At 46.7% G+C, this 19,289-nt stretch overlaps 1 protein-coding gene across 2 annotated transcripts in view; it reads left to right on the forward strand.

The window, feature by feature from the left end:
• The first annotated feature begins 32 nt into the window (after positions 1 to 32).
• Positions 33 to 19,289, forward strand: part of ELMOD3 (ELMO domain containing 3) — a 30,618-nt gene continuing 11,361 nt past the window's right edge. The window contains exons 1-9 of one of the 2 annotated variants that reach the window (XM_036263149.1): positions 33 to 731; positions 2,980 to 3,267; positions 6,904 to 6,981; positions 7,480 to 7,549; positions 11,177 to 11,245; positions 12,107 to 12,198; positions 14,091 to 14,214; positions 14,465 to 14,587; positions 18,547 to 18,677. In XM_036263149.1, coding sequence (XP_036119042.1) covers positions 3,214 to 3,267; positions 6,904 to 6,981; positions 7,480 to 7,549; positions 11,177 to 11,245; positions 12,107 to 12,198; positions 14,091 to 14,214; positions 14,465 to 14,587; positions 18,547 to 18,677 — 741 coding nt within the window. In that variant the 5' untranslated portion in view covers positions 33 to 731; positions 2,980 to 3,213. Of the gene's footprint in view, positions 732 to 845; positions 1,128 to 2,979; positions 3,268 to 6,903; positions 6,982 to 7,479; positions 7,550 to 11,176; positions 11,246 to 12,106; positions 12,199 to 14,090; positions 14,215 to 14,464; positions 14,588 to 18,546; positions 18,678 to 19,289 lie in introns of those variants that run through there. The other variant, XM_036263150.1, reaches the window with a different exon arrangement.

Raw genomic sequence — 19,289 nt, forward strand, 5'->3', positions numbered from 1 at the left:
GCGCCTGCGCGGAGGGGCGGCGGGGCGGCGAGGCCCCAGCGGGAAGCTCTGGGAATTCTGGGGACGCGTCGGGCGGGCCTGGGGACCCGTAAGGAGAGGGGATGTGGGGTGCAAATGATGGCCCTGGGGCGAGGCGAGGCTGACAGTTGCAGGACTGATAGAGAACCCCGACTTGGAGGCCGGAGACCTGAGTTCTGGCCCGCGCTCGGCCGAGGACGTGAGGCAAGTCGCTTTGCTCAGTTTTCCTTGCCAGGCAGACAGGACATATCCGTCCGGAACCCATCACAGCCTGGCTGGCTGGCCGGCTGGCTGGCCGGCTGGCTGGCTGGAGGTCTCTCTTGAGATCTGCGCATCGCAGCCGGCGAGCGCCTGGCCCGGTAGCTCAACAGTTTTGGCCGCGGCGCCCCCAGGAATGGCGTTGCTGCGGGGGGGGGCTGCTGGCGCCCCCGGCCTCTGGTTGGTCCTCGTGGCCCCTCCCCCCAGGGGGCTGTGTGGGGACCCGAGTGGAGGGCGTCCGGCGACAAGCCTGATGCAAGGATCAGAGAACTATCGTGCGCATTTGTGTGCGCATTTGTATTTGCGGTATGGACCCCGGTGCTGAACTAAGGACCTGTTCAGAGAGTTTAAGCTCCAGCAAGCAGTTGGAAAGTCATGCCCGTAATGAAGCCCCTTGACTAAAGTGGAGGCACCAGAAACACTTCATTTAAAAAGGATTCATCTTGCCCGGCCAGGTGGGGATCAGTGGATTAAGCGTCGACCCATGGACTGAGAGATCCCAGTTCGATTGGGGCCAAGACACATGCCCGGGTTGCGGGTTCGATCCCCATTACGGGGCGTGCAGGAGGCAGCCCATTGATCCATGTTTCTCTCTCACATTGGTGTTTGTATCTCTCCCTTCCTCTCTCTCTAAAAAAATCAATAAAAACATATTTAAAAGGATCCATCTTTATAGGAAGACCAATTCCTCAGGTCCAACTCTAAGGAACTTGCTTAATGTTGGTGAGAGTGGCTTAAGTACTCCGAGTCTTGCTCGGTTGACAGTTTGCTCTCTTCTTTCTCTGATACAGATAGTAACTGTCCCTGTTGAAGCCTCCAGCAGGGCTCCAGCCAGAGGGAGGCACTAGCAGGTGTGTAAAGCTGCTCATGCTTCTACTCTGCTTGACTCATGCACAGTAGCAGAAGGGCCTTCCTGAGATTACTGTTACCAAACCTGCCTCTCACCCTCCACAGTTGGCCGATGTATGAGTGCTTTGTCATATGCCGTCATGGAGGTCAAGGAGGAGGAGAAAAAGGGAAGCAGATGCTGAGGCCAGAGGATAGAGTGAGAGAGAGCTAGTTCCTGAGGTGCCATGAGCAAGGGGCACTGCCCTGCCTTTTAAATTACAGTGAACCAGATGCCCAGCCTAAGACCCAGGAGATATTCCTGCTCTTGGTTTTAGGAATCAGTGTGTCCTACCCCAAAAAAGATTCCTGTTTGTTACTGGCAGCCAGTTCTTAAGGAATCCGGATCATATTCCCACAGTGGAGGGCTGACCTCGTAGACATGAGGCCCTCCTTTCTTAGTCAAGCTGAGTCTGTGAACTATGTCAGTTGTGTGGGGGCCATCTGTCCATTGTGATCTGGCTTTTTTTTTTTTTTTTAAATAATGAAAGGAGGAAGGATGACATGAAGCCCAGATCAAAGGCATTTTTTAAAAATATGTTTTTATTGATTTTAGAGGGACAGCTGGAGAGAAACATTCATAGGTTGCCTCCTGCACGCCCCCTACTGGGGATTGAGCCCACAACCCTGGCATGTGCCTGACCAGGAATCCAACCTGCAACCTCTCAGTGCATGGTGCATGGTGCATGGTGCATGGGACGACATTCAACTGAGCCAGCGCTGATCTAGCCTTTTTTTTTTTTTAATCATTACCTGAGGATATGTTTCTTTTTCTACTGGTTCCAGAGACAGAGGAAGGGAGAGAGAGAAAAACAGATGTAAAAGAGAAACATGAATGGGTTACCTCCCAGGTATGCACCCCAACCAGGGATCAAACCCCAGCGATCAAACCCCAGCGATCAAAACGGCAACCTGAGTATGTGCCCTGACCTGAAATCAATCCTAAGACCCGTTGGTGCACGGGATGACTCTAATCACTGAGTAGCACTGGCCATGGCTGATCTGGCTTTTTGTTGTGACTCATTCATGGGTCCAGTCCCCCAGTGATGAACTATGGGCTTGTTCAGCCTTCTTCCTAAGTTGGATTTGGAATGAAAGACTGACTAGCCAAACTGGCTAAGCAGCTGCAGCATGTACAATATTGGTGACAACTAAAGGAGGCTAGGCATTGTGTTCCATTTTGAGTTTCTACCATCATAGGAACCAGATCTAGTATTATAACCCCCAGACCCAAACCTTCAGCTAAGACCACCCTTCATGGTGCCACCCATTAACCTCATTGTCAGAAACAGAACTCCACCACTTACAGTGGTGCTGCTACCTTCTGGATACTGAGAATCTAGCCCTCAGACTCCTGCAGGGTCTCCTTCTTTCCATCCAAAGGCATGGGAAGGCATTGGCTAAATTTATTCAGAATAAATTTATAGCTGCTTGCCCTGTAGCTATGGAAAAAGCCAGATATCCAACTGCTCTTTGGCTTAGCGGTTTGACCATCGGCCCGCAGACCAGAGAGACCTGGTCATTTCCCACTAAGAGCGTGGACCTCGATTGCAGTTTGTCTCTGGCCCCAGTTGGGGTCATGTGGGTGGCAACTACTCAATGTGTTTTTCTCACATCGATGTTTCTCTCTTCCTCCCTCTATCCGTCCTGCTTTATCTAAGGATAAATGCAAAAAAGTCCTCGGGTGAGGATAAGAAAAAAATTTACAGTTGCTTAAAGATTTTTAAAGGCAGTTTTTCTCAATAGAGGCATAACTAAATGATGAAATCAGTTTTTTAAATATGTGTGTGTATTTATTTTATTTATTTTTTTAAACAGGGCCTAGGCTTCAAGGACCCCAGGGACTTCTTTCAGTACTCCAGAAACCTCCTACACCCTGGTGATGGCACAGAGGGACTGTTTTCTTGCTCTAAATCTGAATGACTGCCAAGAAGGAAGGCAAAGGTAGAGCAGTTGGATATCTGGCTCTTCCCATAGCTTCTGATTTCAGACATTATTGAATTCCTTTCTGAGCCCCAGGACAAAGCTCACTTGAACAAGGGGTTTTGAGTCATGAATGAAAAATCCTGCTCTTTCCACAATGAAAACGAATTAAGAGATGGACAGGTAAGCAAGCACTTCTATTTGGGAAAAAGGGTGTTGGCTTGGTACATATCATTACTAGTAATAAGAGCATATATCAAGAGAACGTGGAACTTTTTGGGAAAAACTCTCATTGTACTTCCCTTTATTCTATTAGAAGAAGCTTCTATTCACTTCTGGGTCAATTGCCTTTCCTGAGAGCTTATTTTCTAAGTGGGTTAAGGGATTTGGATTTGGCTTTGCTTGGGTAGAAGGAGAATCTCAATGAGGAATTCCTTCAGAAATTTGTATTTCATTGATTTGGATTATTTACCTTATTGGCCCTTTCTGTCAAACACTACTTGGGCCTGATTTTCCTCAGGACTCTTGGTCCAGTGTCACCTGCCTTTGTGCGAACCTTACCTTTCCTGCTACCTTGCTCAGAAGTGTATTCTTAAATGGTGCCTGTGGGATTCAGTGGCTGGAACTAGGACAAAGCCTTTGCTTTGGGAGTCCAGAAAGGTTTTCTTCACTGTACTAAGACAGGTGAACTGTATTTCCAGAGGGAAGTCTTTGGACACTGGAAGGTCTGAACTGGAGAGGGAAAGGAAGGATGAAACGAATCCTGAGTACATAGACCCCTGCAGGAAGTTACTCTGTATGATGAATCACCAAATATTTTCGATAACATACTTTGTGCCTAGTACTATGTGAATGAGTATGGGAAATAGAAAAGGAATATAGCCCTGGCCAGTTTGGCTCAGCGGTTAGAGCGTCAGCCTGCAGTCCGGAGAGACCCGGGTTCGGTTCCCGCTAAGGGCACATACTTCAGTTGCAGTTTGTCCCCGGCCCTGGTTGGTCGTGCGGGTGGCAGCCATTCGATGTGTCCCTTCACGTCGATGTTTCTCACTCTCTCTCCCTTCCTCTCTCTCCCTCCCACTCTATCTGTACAAAAAATGGAAAAAATATCCTCGGGTGAGGATTAAAAAAAAAAAAGAAAAGGAATATAAGAGAAGGTCCCTGTGCTCAAAACAGCAGATTCTATTTGGGGAGATAGGCCTTTGCAGAGAAACTTGTGGTACATATAGAAGGGCTTTAGGACTTAGAGAAGTGAGAGACCACTGTAGCCCCGTTGGCAAGGTAGTCCACCTTGAGGAAATGGAACTGATTTTGAAGGGAATAGAGGACACAGGAAGTTGGAAGTAGGTGTGCATTCTAGAGGAAAATCATATGACCCCAGGAATAGAAGTGAGAGGAATTACAAGTGTGTTCATTGGATTGAAGTGGGACATTCTAGTGCTTAGGCATCATGAGGCCATTTATGGAGGAGCTGGCTCAGTTGTGATGTGTTTAGGGCATCCAGTCTCGTTCCCCAGACATAAAGAAATCAAAGCTGAATTTAAGGTCTGTTAGCAAAAATATGTAGGAGGAATTAGAGTAATGAGATACTCTAGGATTCCAAGGCCTTCATTTAAGCAATGATTCTTTATTAGTTATTTTCCTTCGATTATTTTTGTAATTTATTTTACAGAAAATAATACATTCACATGGTTCAAAATTCAAAAAGTACAGAGGATATGTTGTGAAAAAAATTGCCTTCTACCCTTACCCCCTGGCCACCCAGTTTTCCTGCTGGAGGCAAAGTTACTACTTCCTTGGGTATAATTCTGGAAATAGTCTCTGCAGAGAGAAGCAAATATGTTTATGTATTTTTAAAAAATACAAATGGGGCCCTGGCCGGTTTGGCTCAGCGGTTAGAGCGTCAGCCTGCGGTCCAGAGAGACCCGGGTTCGGTTCCCGCTAAGGGCACGTACCTCGGTTGCAGTTTGTCCCCGGCCCTGGTCGGTCGTGCGGGTGGCAGCCACTCGATGTGTCCCTTTCACATCGATGTTTCTCTCTCTCTCTCTTCCTCTCTCTCCCTCTCACTCTACCTGAACAAAAAATGGAAAAATGCCCTCGGGTGAGGATGAAAAAAAAAAAAATACAAATGGGCCCTTTTCAGTGTGACTCAGTGGATTGAGCATTGTCCCATGCACCAAAAGGTTGCTGGTTTGATCCTAGTCAGGGCACATGCCCAGGTTGTGGGCTTGATCCCCTGTAGGGGGCATGCAGGAGGCAGACCATCTATGTTTCACTCTCACACATTGATGTCTCTCTCTCTCTCTCTCTCTCTCTCTCTCTCTCTCCCCCCTCTTCCTCTCTCTCTAAAAATCAATAAAATTCTTGGCCTGGCTAGTGTGGCTCATTGGTTGAGCACTGACCCATGCACAAGAGGACATGCTCAGGTTGTGGGCCAAATCCCCAGTGAGGGGCATGCAGGAGGTGGCCAATTGATGTTCTCTCTCATCAATGTTTCCATCTCTCTCCCTCTCCCTTCCTCTGTCTCTAAAAAATCAATAAAGAATAAAAATAAAAATCAATAAAAGTCTTTAAAAAAATACAAATGGTAAAATAGTGTATAGAATCTGCCCTTTGCTTTCTCTCTTAATATATCATGAAGATTGTCCCATATTGTCTATAAAGCACTCTTATGCTTCTTTATGTCTATATAGGCTGTCATTGAGTGAATATACTTTCATTTGCTTAATTAGTTCATTAGTAGACATTTACATTTTTTTACCCTTTTGCTATTATAAACAGTGCTACTATGAAAACACTGTAAGCATTTCATTTAGCACACAGATGAGTATATCTGTTAGATGAAACCTAGAATGCAGTTGCAGGCCCAGAATATACAAAGCGTGTATGATTTTGTCCCATGTGTTGTTAGGCTATATAGGTGGTAACAGTTCACCCTCCATGATTTGGTCTTTGATATTATGCTAAGTGAAAAATATTATCTCAGAGTAGTTCTGTTTGACATTTTCTGATCATGAGTAAGGTTGAGCATTTTTTTCATATGTTTAAGAACTATTTGGCCCTGGCCGGTTTGGCTCAGCGGTTAGAGCGTTGGCCTGCGGTCTGGAGAGACCCGGGTTCGGTTCCTGCTAAGAGCACGTACCTTGGTTGCAGTTTGTCCCCGGCCCTGGTTGGGTCGTGTGGGTGGCGACCACTCGATGTGTCCCTTTCACATCAATGTTTCTCTCTCTCTCTCTCTCTCTCTCTCCCTCTCCCACTCTATCTGAACAAAATATCGAAAAATGTCCTCGGGTGAGGATAAAAACAAAACAAAACAAAACAAAAGAACTATTTGTGTTTCCTTTTGTGTAAACTGTCCATACCTATGCCTGTTTTTCTACTGGGTTGGGTGTTATTTTCTTACTGGTTTATAGGCCTAATTTTTAACATATTAGGTAAATTAGCCCTATATTGGTGATATGAGTTGCAAAAAGTTGGTCAGGTGGATTTTTTTAAGCTCTAATAGGGGACAGGTTTGGCTGAGCAGGAAGGCCAAAAGTGAGGGAATTGCCTCACTGAACCCCACTTATTCAGAGCCCTGAGACCTTTAACAGAGCCAGGAAATCCATGTAAGATTTTTGAGATAACATCAACTCAGCTTTTTACAGTTTTTCTTAAAACTAGATTAAACAGAAGCGTTTCCTTATAGTATTTCTTGTGGTTAACTTCTTAGAAGTTGACCCATTTTGTGTGGGTGAGGTACTGGGGAAAGGTGTGACATTTAAGCTGTCTTCTCTGGGGACTGACATGTGCCTGGGAGATTGACTTTGGTTTGTCTTTCAGGTTGCAAGTGTGCCTGCTGGGAACTCTCCACCATATGACAAGGACAACAGTGCTCTTCTGGCTTTCAGAGGAATTCCTGTATGTATTGCCCACACCGTAGTATCTCCTGCCAGTACAAGTTTTGGTTGCATGCTGCTATGTGGTGCCAGGAACCCATGACACAGAATGGCACAGACCCTGTCCTCCAGGAGCTCACGCTCGGGGGGGGGGGGGGGGGGGGGGCGCACAAATAAGCAAAACAACCTTCAGTCTAATAAGATAATTGCTATAGTGAAGCAAAGTACAAAGTGCAATGGGAATACCAAAGGCACATCACAGACTCAGCTCAGTTGTGTGAATGTTTTATTGTTTACTGTTCATAGAAGGCATATACTTCCCCACATCACACAAATTCTACCTCATAGGTGGAATATCCCAGGTGCCTCTCTTTAAGATTGGCTTTAATCAGCCCATCAGGGTAGACTAGATCCTTCTGGCCTCCAGTTCCAAGGACATTCAGTACAATGGGTAGGTCATGTTTGTGTGGTTGGAGGGACATCGACTCTACCCTTACACTAAAGATCACTGCCTCTGCAGATCTCGGAGTTGAAGAACCACAGCATCCTCCAGGCCCTGACATCAGAAGCTAATGGATGGGCGCCAGGTGGTAAGTCCCCCTCAGGGCCCTTGGCGCCTGGGTGGGGCCTAAGTCAGAGCTCCCTGTGGATCTGCTTTTCATCATTTGAATTTCTCACTACTTGTGTCCTACAGAATTTTGTAGATTTATCATTATTCAAGGAAAATTAGAATCAACACTGGAGGAGTCACAAGGTCTGAGTTTGAACCCAGCCCCCATTAGCCCTGCTAGTGACTTACTGTGTGCCTTTGGGAAAACCAAATAATCTGTCTACAGTGGAAATATTAAGACCTCCTTTATCCTCAAAAGGATATTATGATCACGAAATAAGACAGTATATGCATAAAGGCTTTGAAAAAGCCTCCTATTTTATCTGATTTACATGGTTCTTTTCTATATCGCAGGGTGGGGCAAAAGTAGGTTTACCGTTGTTCTATGAAAAATAATACAGTAATTAATAAATAATAATATAAGAATAAACTTTTTGTTTTGCGACTCACAACTGTAAACCTACTCCTGCTCCACCCTGTATATTTAAAGCTCATTCCGCAAAGGCACAGTCAGTTCAGAAGCACCAGTTCTGGAGTCAGAGCTTCGACTTCTGTACTGGCTCCCACCCACCAGCGACAGGAGCTTGCGCAAGTTACTTAACCTTTCTGACCCTCACTTTTCTCATCTGTAGAAGAGGAATTGTACCAGAACATGTATGATGGGGATTATATAAGGATTAAGTGAGATACTGTAAAGTGCTTAGCACACAGAAGGTAAATCACAGTGAGTGCTTGTTGGTATGTACTGTTATCTTGTTTTTTTAATCCTCACCTGAGGATATTTTTCTGTTTATCTTCAGATAGAGTGGGAGGGAGAGAGAGAGAGAGAGAAACACATCGACTGATTGCCTTCCGCACGACCCGACCAGGGCTGGGGACGAACCATAACCAAGGTATGTGCCCTTGACCGAATCGAACCCGCGACTCATTGGTCTGCGGGCCAACACTTTAACCACTGAACCAAAGCGGCCTGGGCTGTGCCAGATATTTTTAATTAGTTTAAAATAGTAGGCTGACTAAGTCAGCAATGCTGTTTACTGGATGAATAAGTGGAAGAGAGCCTAAATAAAGGAGGTAGTTGGAAAAAGGAAAAAAGACAAAGAACCATACTAATGTGAGCTGTGTTTATTATCCTGAAGACTTCTGTTTTGCCTCTATCTTCTGCTAGGGAGAAATTAGTATTCATGTAAGTATCATCTGCAGATGAAGGAGTCTACCTGGTTCCAAAAGGAAAGACACTCTTCCCCGGTTTGGATATTTGTCTCCAGTTTATAGGCACTTTCTTTTTATTGATTGATGGATGGATGGATTTTTTTTAAAGAGAGAGGAAAGGAGAGAGAGAAAAACATCAATTTATTGTTCCACTTGGTTAGGCATTCACTGGTTAATTGTTGTATGTGCCCTGACGGAGATGGAAACCTTGATGTAGCAGGACGATGCTCTGGCCACTGACCTTCCTGGCCAGGGCAAGACGTGTACTTTCTGTTGACTAATCTGCTGTCACAACAGATTCCCACACCCTTGCTGATGAGGTTTCTGCTCCTTGATCACAATCTTTGATCACATTGTTTGTTGGTGAGTTGTATGGGGTGAAAGATTGGTCAGCTTGCTTGTAGTGAGGATCCGAAGGGTGAAGAGTCAGTGCGCCTGGGTGGAGGTGAGGGGTGAAGGGTGAGAAGCTCCTCTTCAGCATCTTAATGAGCATTCATGCTGCTGTTTCAGTCTTCTCTTTTTGTTCAGCTACTTTAAAAAAATTTTTTTTCCCTTTATTGACCTTAGAGAGGAAGGGAGAGGGAGAGGGAGAGAGAGATAGAAACATCGATGAGAGAGAGTATCGATTGGCTGCCTCCTGCATGCCCCCCACTGGGGATCAGGCCTACAACCTGGGCATGTGTCCTGACTGGGAATCGAACCAGCGACCTCTTAGTGCATGGGTCTACGCTCAACCACTGAGCCACACCAGCTGAACTGTTCAGCTACTTTGTCCCTCCTTTTTATCTCCCAAAGGCCCAGCATGCTGGAAATGGGGGGGGGGGGGTTACCATCCATGGTCAAGTATTCTGTATTCTGTTGAAGTTTTCCAGCTTGGAAGCCCAGAGTTTGGGACTGGCTAGATTGAATTTCCTGGAGTTCCAGACTTGCAGAACCCTGGACCCATCTCATCTGCCACCACTATTCGCTGCCCTGTTGGACACAAGCCCATGACTGTGTCCATAATACTAGCTAATATGTGTTGAGCACTTACCTTTGGGCTACATATTCCCTGAAGAAGTTGAAGAGTTACATCATCCTCACAGGAGTCCCCACGAGTGATCACAGATGGTTAAGTCACTCTCCCAAAGAAAAACAGCCAAAGTGGAGGGGAAACATTCGTGAGCAGTAGGCGCTGGAATGTGCCTTCAGCAGCCGACCTCTACTGCCTCCCAGCCGCTTTCCTCCTCATTACCCACTGGGTTTCGAGTTTGGGGTAGAATTTTATTTAATTTGCAAGTATACTTTTAAAACAATTTTATTGGCTAGTTGCTCAGTGGTTAGAGCATCAGCCCATAGACCAATGAGTTGCGGGTTCAATTCTGGTCAAGGGCACATACCTCAGTTGCGGTTCGTCCCCGGCCCTGGTCGGGTCGTGTGACACGGAGGCAACCAATCAATGTGGCTCTATCACATCGATGTCTCTCTCTCTCCCCCTCCCTCCCACTCTATCTGATGATAAATAGAAAAATATCCTCAGGTGAGGAATTAAAAAAAATTAATTATCATGTGATGTCCTCAGCCAAGAGTTTGAGGCAGAGAGGAACTGTTCTAAATAGCTTTTACCACTGAGCCTGGAGGGATCATGATTTTGGTATTTAACTAAAGTCCTTCATCCTTTCCACTACTGATGTCCTCCTCCATAACAAAGGGAAAAGCCAGTGACAGGACACCTGCAGGCAATTTGGGCTAGAGAGCAACAGCTGTGGTTTGGAGAAAAGCGCCAGTAGCGACTCCAGAGAGCTTTTGTCCTGCTTTTCCCCCCCTTTTATTGTGCTTTCATTCATTCATCAAATATTGGTTGAGCACGTATTATGTGTCAGGCACTGTGCTAGGTTCTGGAGAGCCCTGCCCTCATGCAGCTCCCAGTGCAGTGGGAAAGATGGTCACAGCACTGTGATGAAGCATCCAGGTGCGGGTGATGATCAGCATTAACTGAAGGATGAGCAGGAGCTACACCAGAAGGGTTGGAACTGATGGCAAGAGTACCTGGGGGCTGACCGTCAGCAGCAGGAGAGCAGTCTGTGCCCAGGCACCGAAGAGAAACTTAGTTATTCTGTATGTCCCAGGGCAGAGCTAAAGAGGTCCAAAGGGTGCCGATTGTGAAAGTACTTAGATACTATGCTGAACAGTTGGGTTTAACCTTGAGAGTTATGGAGAATCCCTGGAGGGTTTTGACCAGGGGGGTTGGAGTGGGGGGTGGGGGGCATCGTATTGCCTTTGGGAAAACTCACTCTGGCAGCCACGTGAAGAGGGTGTCTGAGGGCAGCAGGACCCAGGCAGGCAGATAAGGCTGGGTGCTGACAGTGATCCGGACTACCTAGATCTCAGAGGGGTCCTTTTCTCACTGTTGCAGTTGTGAGCCCAGAGGTGCTCAGGGCCCAGGAAGAATGGGAAGCCGTGGACAGCATCCAGCCGGAGACAGGTAACTGCAAGAATGGCACTGTCTCCACACAATCTGCTGCTGGAAAGGCACGGTCCGCATGTGAGGTGGATGTTCTGTGGGAGTAGGAGACAGAATTCCTGAGTGTTCTTATTTTAGCTGTGTGACAGAATAAAGTCTCTTTCCAAATCTAAAGATGACCTTCCGGAGGAAATAAGAATGAATGCCATGGAGAAAGGGCTGCCATCTACCAGCCCTGAGAAGACAGGGAGGACCTTGGCCAGGGTCAGCTTCTGTAGGGAGATGAGGTTAGGCAGAAGGATGGAGGCAGCCAGCCAGGGCCCCTGCATAAGGGTGAGTGGGCTGTTCAGTGGACAAGGAAATCCCTGGAGATGGAGACTGAAGCTGTCTACTGGAAGGCTCTGAGGGCTTGGTGAAAACTCTCACATCCCTTTCCGAGAGCTATAGGAAAACCGAACTGGGACCCATATCTAGCCTGAGCCCTGGAGAGATGTTATTGCTAACTGGCAAGTTAATTCGCTGTGGACTAGAACGAAGGATGGAGAACACCCTCTTGTGTAGGTACCCACTCCAGTCAGTGACTTGCCCCCTCACAGATGAGTGGAATTTAGGGAGCCCTTGAGGAGCAGATCTATCCCTACTCTCTGCATAGGTTGGCTTGCAAGCCTCTGAACAGCCCAGTCTGAAAGGGGAGTTGGCCCAGCAGATGATGCCAGCCCCTTGAAAGAAGATGGTTATAGTAGCTTTGTGTGTCTGATGTTTACAGCTGGAAGCCAGTTCTGGGCTTAGTGGTGACAACTGAGAGGCCTCCGTGAATGGCTGCCGACACAGTGACTACTGTTACAAATCCTGGGGTGTCCTCATCTTCCCTTTTTGCCACAGGGAGCCGGACCAGCTCAGACCAGCCTGGGCAGCTGATCTCCTTCAGTGAGGCCCTGCAGCATTTCCAGACTGTCGACCTCTCCCCCTTCAAGGTATGACGGTGGGGAGGTTTGGGATCTCCAGCAAAAGCACCTTTTTCCCAGGAGCCAGGTTTCTATCCCTCCAGCTTAGGTCACTGGGCAAGCAAGAAGGAAGCTTTTTGGGACAGTGCCCAGAGCTCCCGTGGCCCTGTCATACAGAGATCCATGTAGCTGCTCTTCCCTCGTAGGGATGGGAGGCCTGGAGTCAAATGCAGGTAGTTCCCTAGGAAAGCAAGGCAATCTGTGCAGAGAGCTGAGTAATTCATGGCTAATTTAGGAACCTTTTCCATGCCCTCTAGGTATCAGAAGCTATCTGGGAATTTAAAAAATATGTAAGATTAGGTCTGGCCAGTGTGGCTCAGTGGATTGAGCGTTGCCCCGTGGACTGAGAGACGGGCCTAGTTCAGTTCCTGGTCAGGGCAAACACCTAGATTTCGGGCTCAGTCCCCAGTAGGGAGTGTGCAGGAGGCAACTGATTAATGTTTCTCACATCGATGTTTTTCTCTCCCTCCCTTTCTCTCTAAAAAACCAATAAAAACATTTAAAAAATATATATAAGATTGGGAAAAGAAAGAATATTGAGAATAAAAGCTGGCAAGCTTTCTGGGACATTTGAATGACCAGTAGTAAGTTTAGAGGAATGTGATTTCAGACTTACCTAAAACCTGGCTCAAGAGAAAGGCTGAAAAGATAGGAATCAGGTTGCCAAAAACTACCCAAGTCAGTTTGTTCGAAGACTGGTGGCAGCGGCGCTGAGCAGTGAGAAGTCAGCATGACCTTGTTTAGGAAGCGCTGGTTGCCATGGCAGAAGGCTCTAGCTCCCCTCAGAGCTATCTAGCTCCAAATAAAAGTCTCCACTGGCCCTGGCCAGTGTGGCTCAGTGGTTGGATCCTTGGCCCATGGACCAAAGAGTTGCTGATTCGATTCCGGTTAAAGGCATGTGCCTTGGTTGCAGTTTGGTCCCCAGCCCTGGTCGGGGTCATGTGGGAGCAGCCAATCCATGTGTCTCTCTTTTTCTCTCTCTTTTTTTAAACTCATTTATTTAATCCTCACCCGATGATATTTTTCTATTTATCTTCAGATAGAGTGGGAGGGAGAGAGTGGGAAAGAAAGGGAGAGAGAGAAAAGCATCGACGTGAGAGGGACATATCAATTGGCTGCCTCCCATGTGACCCCGACCAGGGCCGGGATGAACCGCAACCGAGGTACGAGCCCTTGACCAGAATTGAACCCAAGAATCATTGGTTCGAGGGCCAACGCTCTAACTGCTGAACCAAACCGTCCAGGGCTCAATGTGTCTCTCTTACATCAATGTATCTCTCTCCCTCTCTCTCTCCCTCCCTCCCACTCTATCTGAAGATAAATGGAAAAATATTCTCGGTTGAGGATTTTTTTTAAGTGTCCACTAAACTCCTATTCCCACTGGCTATCTCATCCTGGAATTTGAGAGTGCTGCTAGACTTTATAAATTATGTCCTTTATGGAGAGAGACAGAGACAGACATACAAAGGCTGTGCAGAAGCAGCCCTGCTGGAAAACCTGGTCCAGTGTTTGGAAGGCCACCCCGGGGAGTCCCCATAGCCAGCAGCTCTAGCCTCCTTGACAGTCAGTGGAATAGCTAGTTCTGGAAGAGCCTGAAGGACCAAATGTAGACAACAGACTGATACCCTATGCTTGGGACATCTCTCTCTATTCACTAAGAACTGGGGAGCGGGGAGAGCCCGTCCCCAGAGATTCCACAGATGCTGTAAAGCTTCTGTCCCCTTTCCTTGGCCCAGAGACCAGCACTTAATTGGGGGAACTACTTCTTTCTGCAAGAACGATCCCTGTACTCTCAGCCTGATGATAAGTTCATTCAAGCAGGTGAACCCACATGCTACTCATTACTGCAACTTTCTCCCCAGAAAAGAATCCAGCCAACAATTCGAAGGACTGGGCTTGCTGCCCTCCGGCACTGCCTCTTCGGGCCTCCAAAGCTCCACCAGGGCCTCCGTGAAGAAAGGGACCTGGTCCTGACAATCGCTCAGTGTGAGTGCACCGGTGCTGCCACAAAGAGGTGCTGCATACGGGTCAGGCAGAGAGCACTGTTTGCTCACCCTGTTACTAAGCCCCACCCAAGGGTCTTGCATTTTCCATGTTGACATGGGGCGCAAGAACCGGGTTTGTGAAAGTCTGGGAGAGCAGGGGGTCTTAAGTACAGTCTGGATCTATCTTGAGAAGCACTCAGTCCTCCCCTGAAGGGCGATCCAGCAGAGAGCATGCGTGTGTTTTGGGGCAGGTGGCCTGGATAACCAAGACCCAGTGCATGGCCGAGTCCTCCAGACCATCTACAGGAAGCTGACCGGCTCCAAGTTTGACTGTGCCCTCCACGGAGACCACTGGGAAGATCTGGGCTTTCAGGGTAAGAGGGAGAAATGGCTCACCTTCTTTCCCTGGACCCCTGATTCTGGGACTGGAGTGAGAGCCCCGATAGTCTTCTTCCTGTCATGCCAGCGCCGTGAGACGGGCTCTCTGAAGGAAGGCATTCCAGGAGGAGGGGACCGCGAGTGCAACGGCCCTGCCAGGAAGCATGCTGACCCCTGAGAAATAGTGTGTCTGACTGGAGAAGAGAGTGACAGGGAAAAGTCCACCTGTGGCCTTGCAGACCATTGCAAAATGCTCTAAATGAGGTGGAAACCATTGGAGTGATAGGATTTGGAATCTTTTTTCTTTTTCCTCTTTTCCATTAATATTGATGATTTTTTTTTTTATTTTACTTTTGGGTGAAACAAAATGATTTCCCCTGCTTTTGGATTGTGCTCCTCTTTTTTCAAAATTATATCAAATTAGCCCTGGCCAGTGCGTCTCAGTGGTTAGAGCGCCGGCCTGCACACCAAAGGTTGTGGGTTCGATTCCTGGTCTAGGGCACATACCTGGGTTGCAGGTTCAATACCCTGTTGCAGTATATGCAGGAGGCAACCAATTGATGTCTCTCTCACATTCTCTCTCTCCTCTCTCCCCCCCCCCCCCACCTTCCACTTTCTCTAAAAGAAAAAAATTAATGGAAAAAATATCCTCTGGTTAGAATTTTTTATTATTTATTTTTATTTTTTATTTATTAATTTTTTTAGTCCTCACCCGAGGACATTTTTTGATATTTTGTTCAGATAGAGTGGGAGGGAGAGAGAGAGAGAGAGAGAAACATCGACGTGAAAGGGACACATCGAGTGGTTGCTACCCACACGACCCAACCAGGGCCAGGGGACAAACTGCAACCGAGGTACGTGCCCTTAGCGGGAACCGAACCCGGGTCTCTCTGGACTGCAGGCCGACGCTCTAACCGCTGAGCCAAACCGACCAGGGCTGGTTAGAATTTTTTTAAAAATCACATCAGGCCCTGGCCAGTTTGGCTTAGCGGTTAGAGCGTCGGCCTGTGGTCCCAAGAGACCCGGGTTCGGTTTCCGCTAAGGGCATGTACCTCGGTTGCAGTTTGTCTCCGGTCCTGGTTGGGTCGTGTGGGTGGCAGCCACTTGATGTGTCTATTTCATGTTGATGTTTCTCTCTCTCTTCCTCTTTCTCCCTCCCACTCTATCTGAACAAAAAAATGGAAAAACGTCATCGGGTGAGGATAAAAATAAATAATAAAATAGAAATTTAAAAAAAAATCACATCAAATTATACTTGTGTAGTATAGGAAAATATCTTAATTTTAAAAGGAAACTTTATAGCCCTGGCTGGTTTGGCTCAGCAGTTAAAGCATCGGCCCGCAGACCAATGAGTTGTGGGTTCGAATCCAGTCAAAGGCACGTACCCGGGTTGTGGTTCATGCCTGGCCCTGGTTGGGTCATGTAGGAGGCAACCAGTCTATGTGGCTCTATCACATCGATGTTTCTCTCTTTCCCTCCCTCCCACTCTATCGATGATAAATAGAAAAATATCCGCAGGTGAGGAATATAAATAAATAAATAAATAAATAAATAAATAAATGGAAACTTTATATACCCATAATTAATTGATAGTCTTGGTATTGACAACATGTTTAGGTCCCTTTATCCACCCTCATGTCTTAAATATTTCCTCTGTATACATTGAAAATCACATGAGTACCCTGGCTGGTTTGGCTTAGCAGTTGGAGTGTAGGCCTGCGGACCAGAGAGTCCCGGGTTTGGTTCTCCTTAGGGGCATGTACAAAAAAAAAAAAGAAAATCACATGAGTGTTTGATTTTTGTTTCAACCATTAAACAACTTAAAAATTTGAAGAGGAGAAGCGAAGTCCATTGTATGTGCCCATATATTTACTCTTTCCATTGTTCTGTCTTCCTTTCTAATATCCTAAGATTTCTTCTTTTAACATTTCCATTCTATTTCAAAACATCCTCTAGCCATTTTCTTATGTAGACCTACTAGTGACAAATTCTCTTAGTTTTCCTTCATCTGATAATGACTTGATTTCCCCTTACTCCTAAAGGGTAATTTCTCTGGATATAGAATTCCCAGTTGACAGTTCTTTTTCAGCACTTAAAAAATGTGCTACTTCCTTTTGGCTTCATGGTTTCTGATGAGAAAGCTGCTGTCATTTGAATTACTTCTCCCTGATAGTTAAGGAGTTGTTTTCTCTTTCTGTTTCAAGTTTTCTTTGGTTTGGTCTGGTCTTTAGTTTGCAGCAGTTTGATTATGATGTGTCTTTCTTGGTGTGGATATCTTTCAGCTTATTCCATTTGGGGTTTGCTCAGCTTCTTGGATCTGTAGGTTTATGTGTTTTGCCAAATTTGATAAATTTTCATCCATTGTTACTTCGAGTACTTTTTTCAGCCCCACACTTTCTCCTCTCTGTGGGACTCTGATGACACAAATGCTCGGTTCTCTGTTACTGTTCCACATGTCCTGCAGGCTCTGTCCATAGCTCGTAAATCTCCGAGCTGTTCATTTCGTTTTATTTTTTTCTCTCTGTTGTTCAGATTGGGTAATTTAAATTGTTCCATCTTCGAGGTCGCTGATTCTTTACAGTTATCTCTGTTCTGCTGTTGAGACCATCCAGTGAATTTTTAATTTTAGTTACTAAGTTTTTTTTAGTTCTGAAGTGTTTATTTGGTTCTTTATACAGGATATTTCTTTACTGATACTATTTCATCATTTCTTTTCTAAATGTGTGGTAATTTTCTATTGTTGCTGCAACAAGTAACCACAAGTTTAGAAGCTCTAACAAGGCAAATGGATAGTTCCGGAGTTCAGTCTGAACCAGGTCTCCTGGGGCACGAGCAAGGTGGCAGCAGAGCTGCTTTCCCTGGGCTTCGGGAGAGAATCTTTCCTGCCTCTCACCTTCTAGAGGCTGCCTGCATTCCTCCTCCTTCATAGCATCTGAGCCTCTTCTGCTCTCCCATCTCCTTTTCTGACTCTGTTTCTGCCTCCCTCTTTCACTTACTTTGGGCCCACCCAGATAATCCAGGATAATTTTCTTATCTGCTGATTAGCAACCTTAATTCTACCTGCAATCTTAGTTCTCCATTGGCCTGCAACATTACCTATACATAGGTTCTGGGGATTAGGACAGGGACATCTTCAGAGGGGCCATTATCCTGCCTACGTCAGCTGCTTTAAAATCCTTATCAGAGCCTGGCTGGTGTGGCTCAGCGGTTGAGCATTGACCCATGCACCAAGAGGTCACCAGTTCGATTCCCAGTCAGGGCACATGCCCAGGTTGTGGGCCTAGTCCCCAGTGGGGCACATGCAGGAGACGGCCAGTTGATGTTCTCTCTCTCATTGATGTTTCTGTCTCTCCCTCTCCCTCCCTCTCTCTCTAAAATCAATAAACTAAAAATATTTTTTAAAAAGATTCTTATCAGATAATTCCAACCTCTTTGTTATCTCAGTGTTGCTCTCTACTGATTGTCTTTTCTCCTCCAAATTGAGATTTTCCTAGATCTTTGTGTGACACTGGATATTTTGAGTATTGTGTAATAAGACTCTGGATCTTCTTTAAATCTTCTGTTTTAGAAGGTCTCCTCTGATACTGAGCCAGTGGGGGAAAGGAGGTGTCACCTCATTACTGCCAGGTGGAAGGTAGAAACCCAGTTACCCCAAGTGACCTCCACTAACACCACTGGCTAAGAAGGGTGGGGGTGCCTCATTACTGTTCCCATGGAGCCTCTACTGACATCCATTTCACTGACACCTCCCGGGTGGGGGGGTCCTCAGCACCAGGAAAGGATAAAAGTCCCACTTTTCTGACTGCCCTGCTAAGAGGTGTCTTGTTACAGTCAGTCAGGGTAAGTCTTGGCTTTCCACTTGGCCTATAACTAAGTCGTTGAAGTTCACAGGAGTAGGAATTTCATTAAGTATTACTCCCCATCACCCTCAGTTTCCTCATGGTTTCTGTTCTAGGAGCAAATCCAGCCACAGACCTGAGAGGAGCCGGCTTCCTTGCCCTCCTGCATCTGCTGTACCTGGTGATGGACTCGAAGACGTTGCTGATGGCCCAGGAGATTTTCCGCCTGTCTCATCACCATATCCAGGTGGGGCTTTGGTGGGAAGCCAGCAGAGAGGGCTGTGCAGCTAGGACCTGGGCACAGGGCTGTTTGAGCAGCCAGGCAGGCCTCACGAGGAAATATCTCTAATTGCCGAGGGCTCTCAGGACAGCTGAGGCAAACCAGGAATGGCCTTCCCTGTCACTTTTGGAATCTGAGCTCTACCACTCATTAGCATGTGTCTCAAGCATTGCCTCAGTTCCCCAGAGCCTCGGTTTCCTCATCGGTAGAATGGAAATTATGGAAACTTCAGCTGGGTAATTGGGAAAATTAAAGGAGATAATGTACAAAAGTGCTAGGCACAATTGTGATGTTAGTGTTTCAGCTCACCACTCTCCCTGAGGAAATCCCCGAGCCCAGAGGAGGAGAGCCACCTTCGTGTGCCCCAGAGAAGGTTGGCCCTGAGGGTCAGGTGTCGCAAGGATTCACTGACAGGCCAGAGTAGCCCTCAGTCTCTGTCCAGGCTTGCTCTCTGGGGTTGGGTTTGATGGTTCCCCAGTTAGGAAAAGGAGGTAGTCCCACCATTTTAGAAAATGAATTTGACCTGTTTCTTGCTAGGCGTCTCCCAGATTTGTGGGACCTGTGATTCATTCACTAAAC

The sequence above is a fragment of the Molossus molossus genome, unplaced genomic scaffold (genome assembly GCF_014108415.1).
Source record: "Molossus molossus isolate mMolMol1 unplaced genomic scaffold, mMolMol1.p scaffold_m16_p_15, whole genome shotgun sequence".
Classification (NCBI taxonomy): domain Eukaryota; kingdom Metazoa; phylum Chordata; class Mammalia; order Chiroptera; family Molossidae; genus Molossus; species Molossus molossus.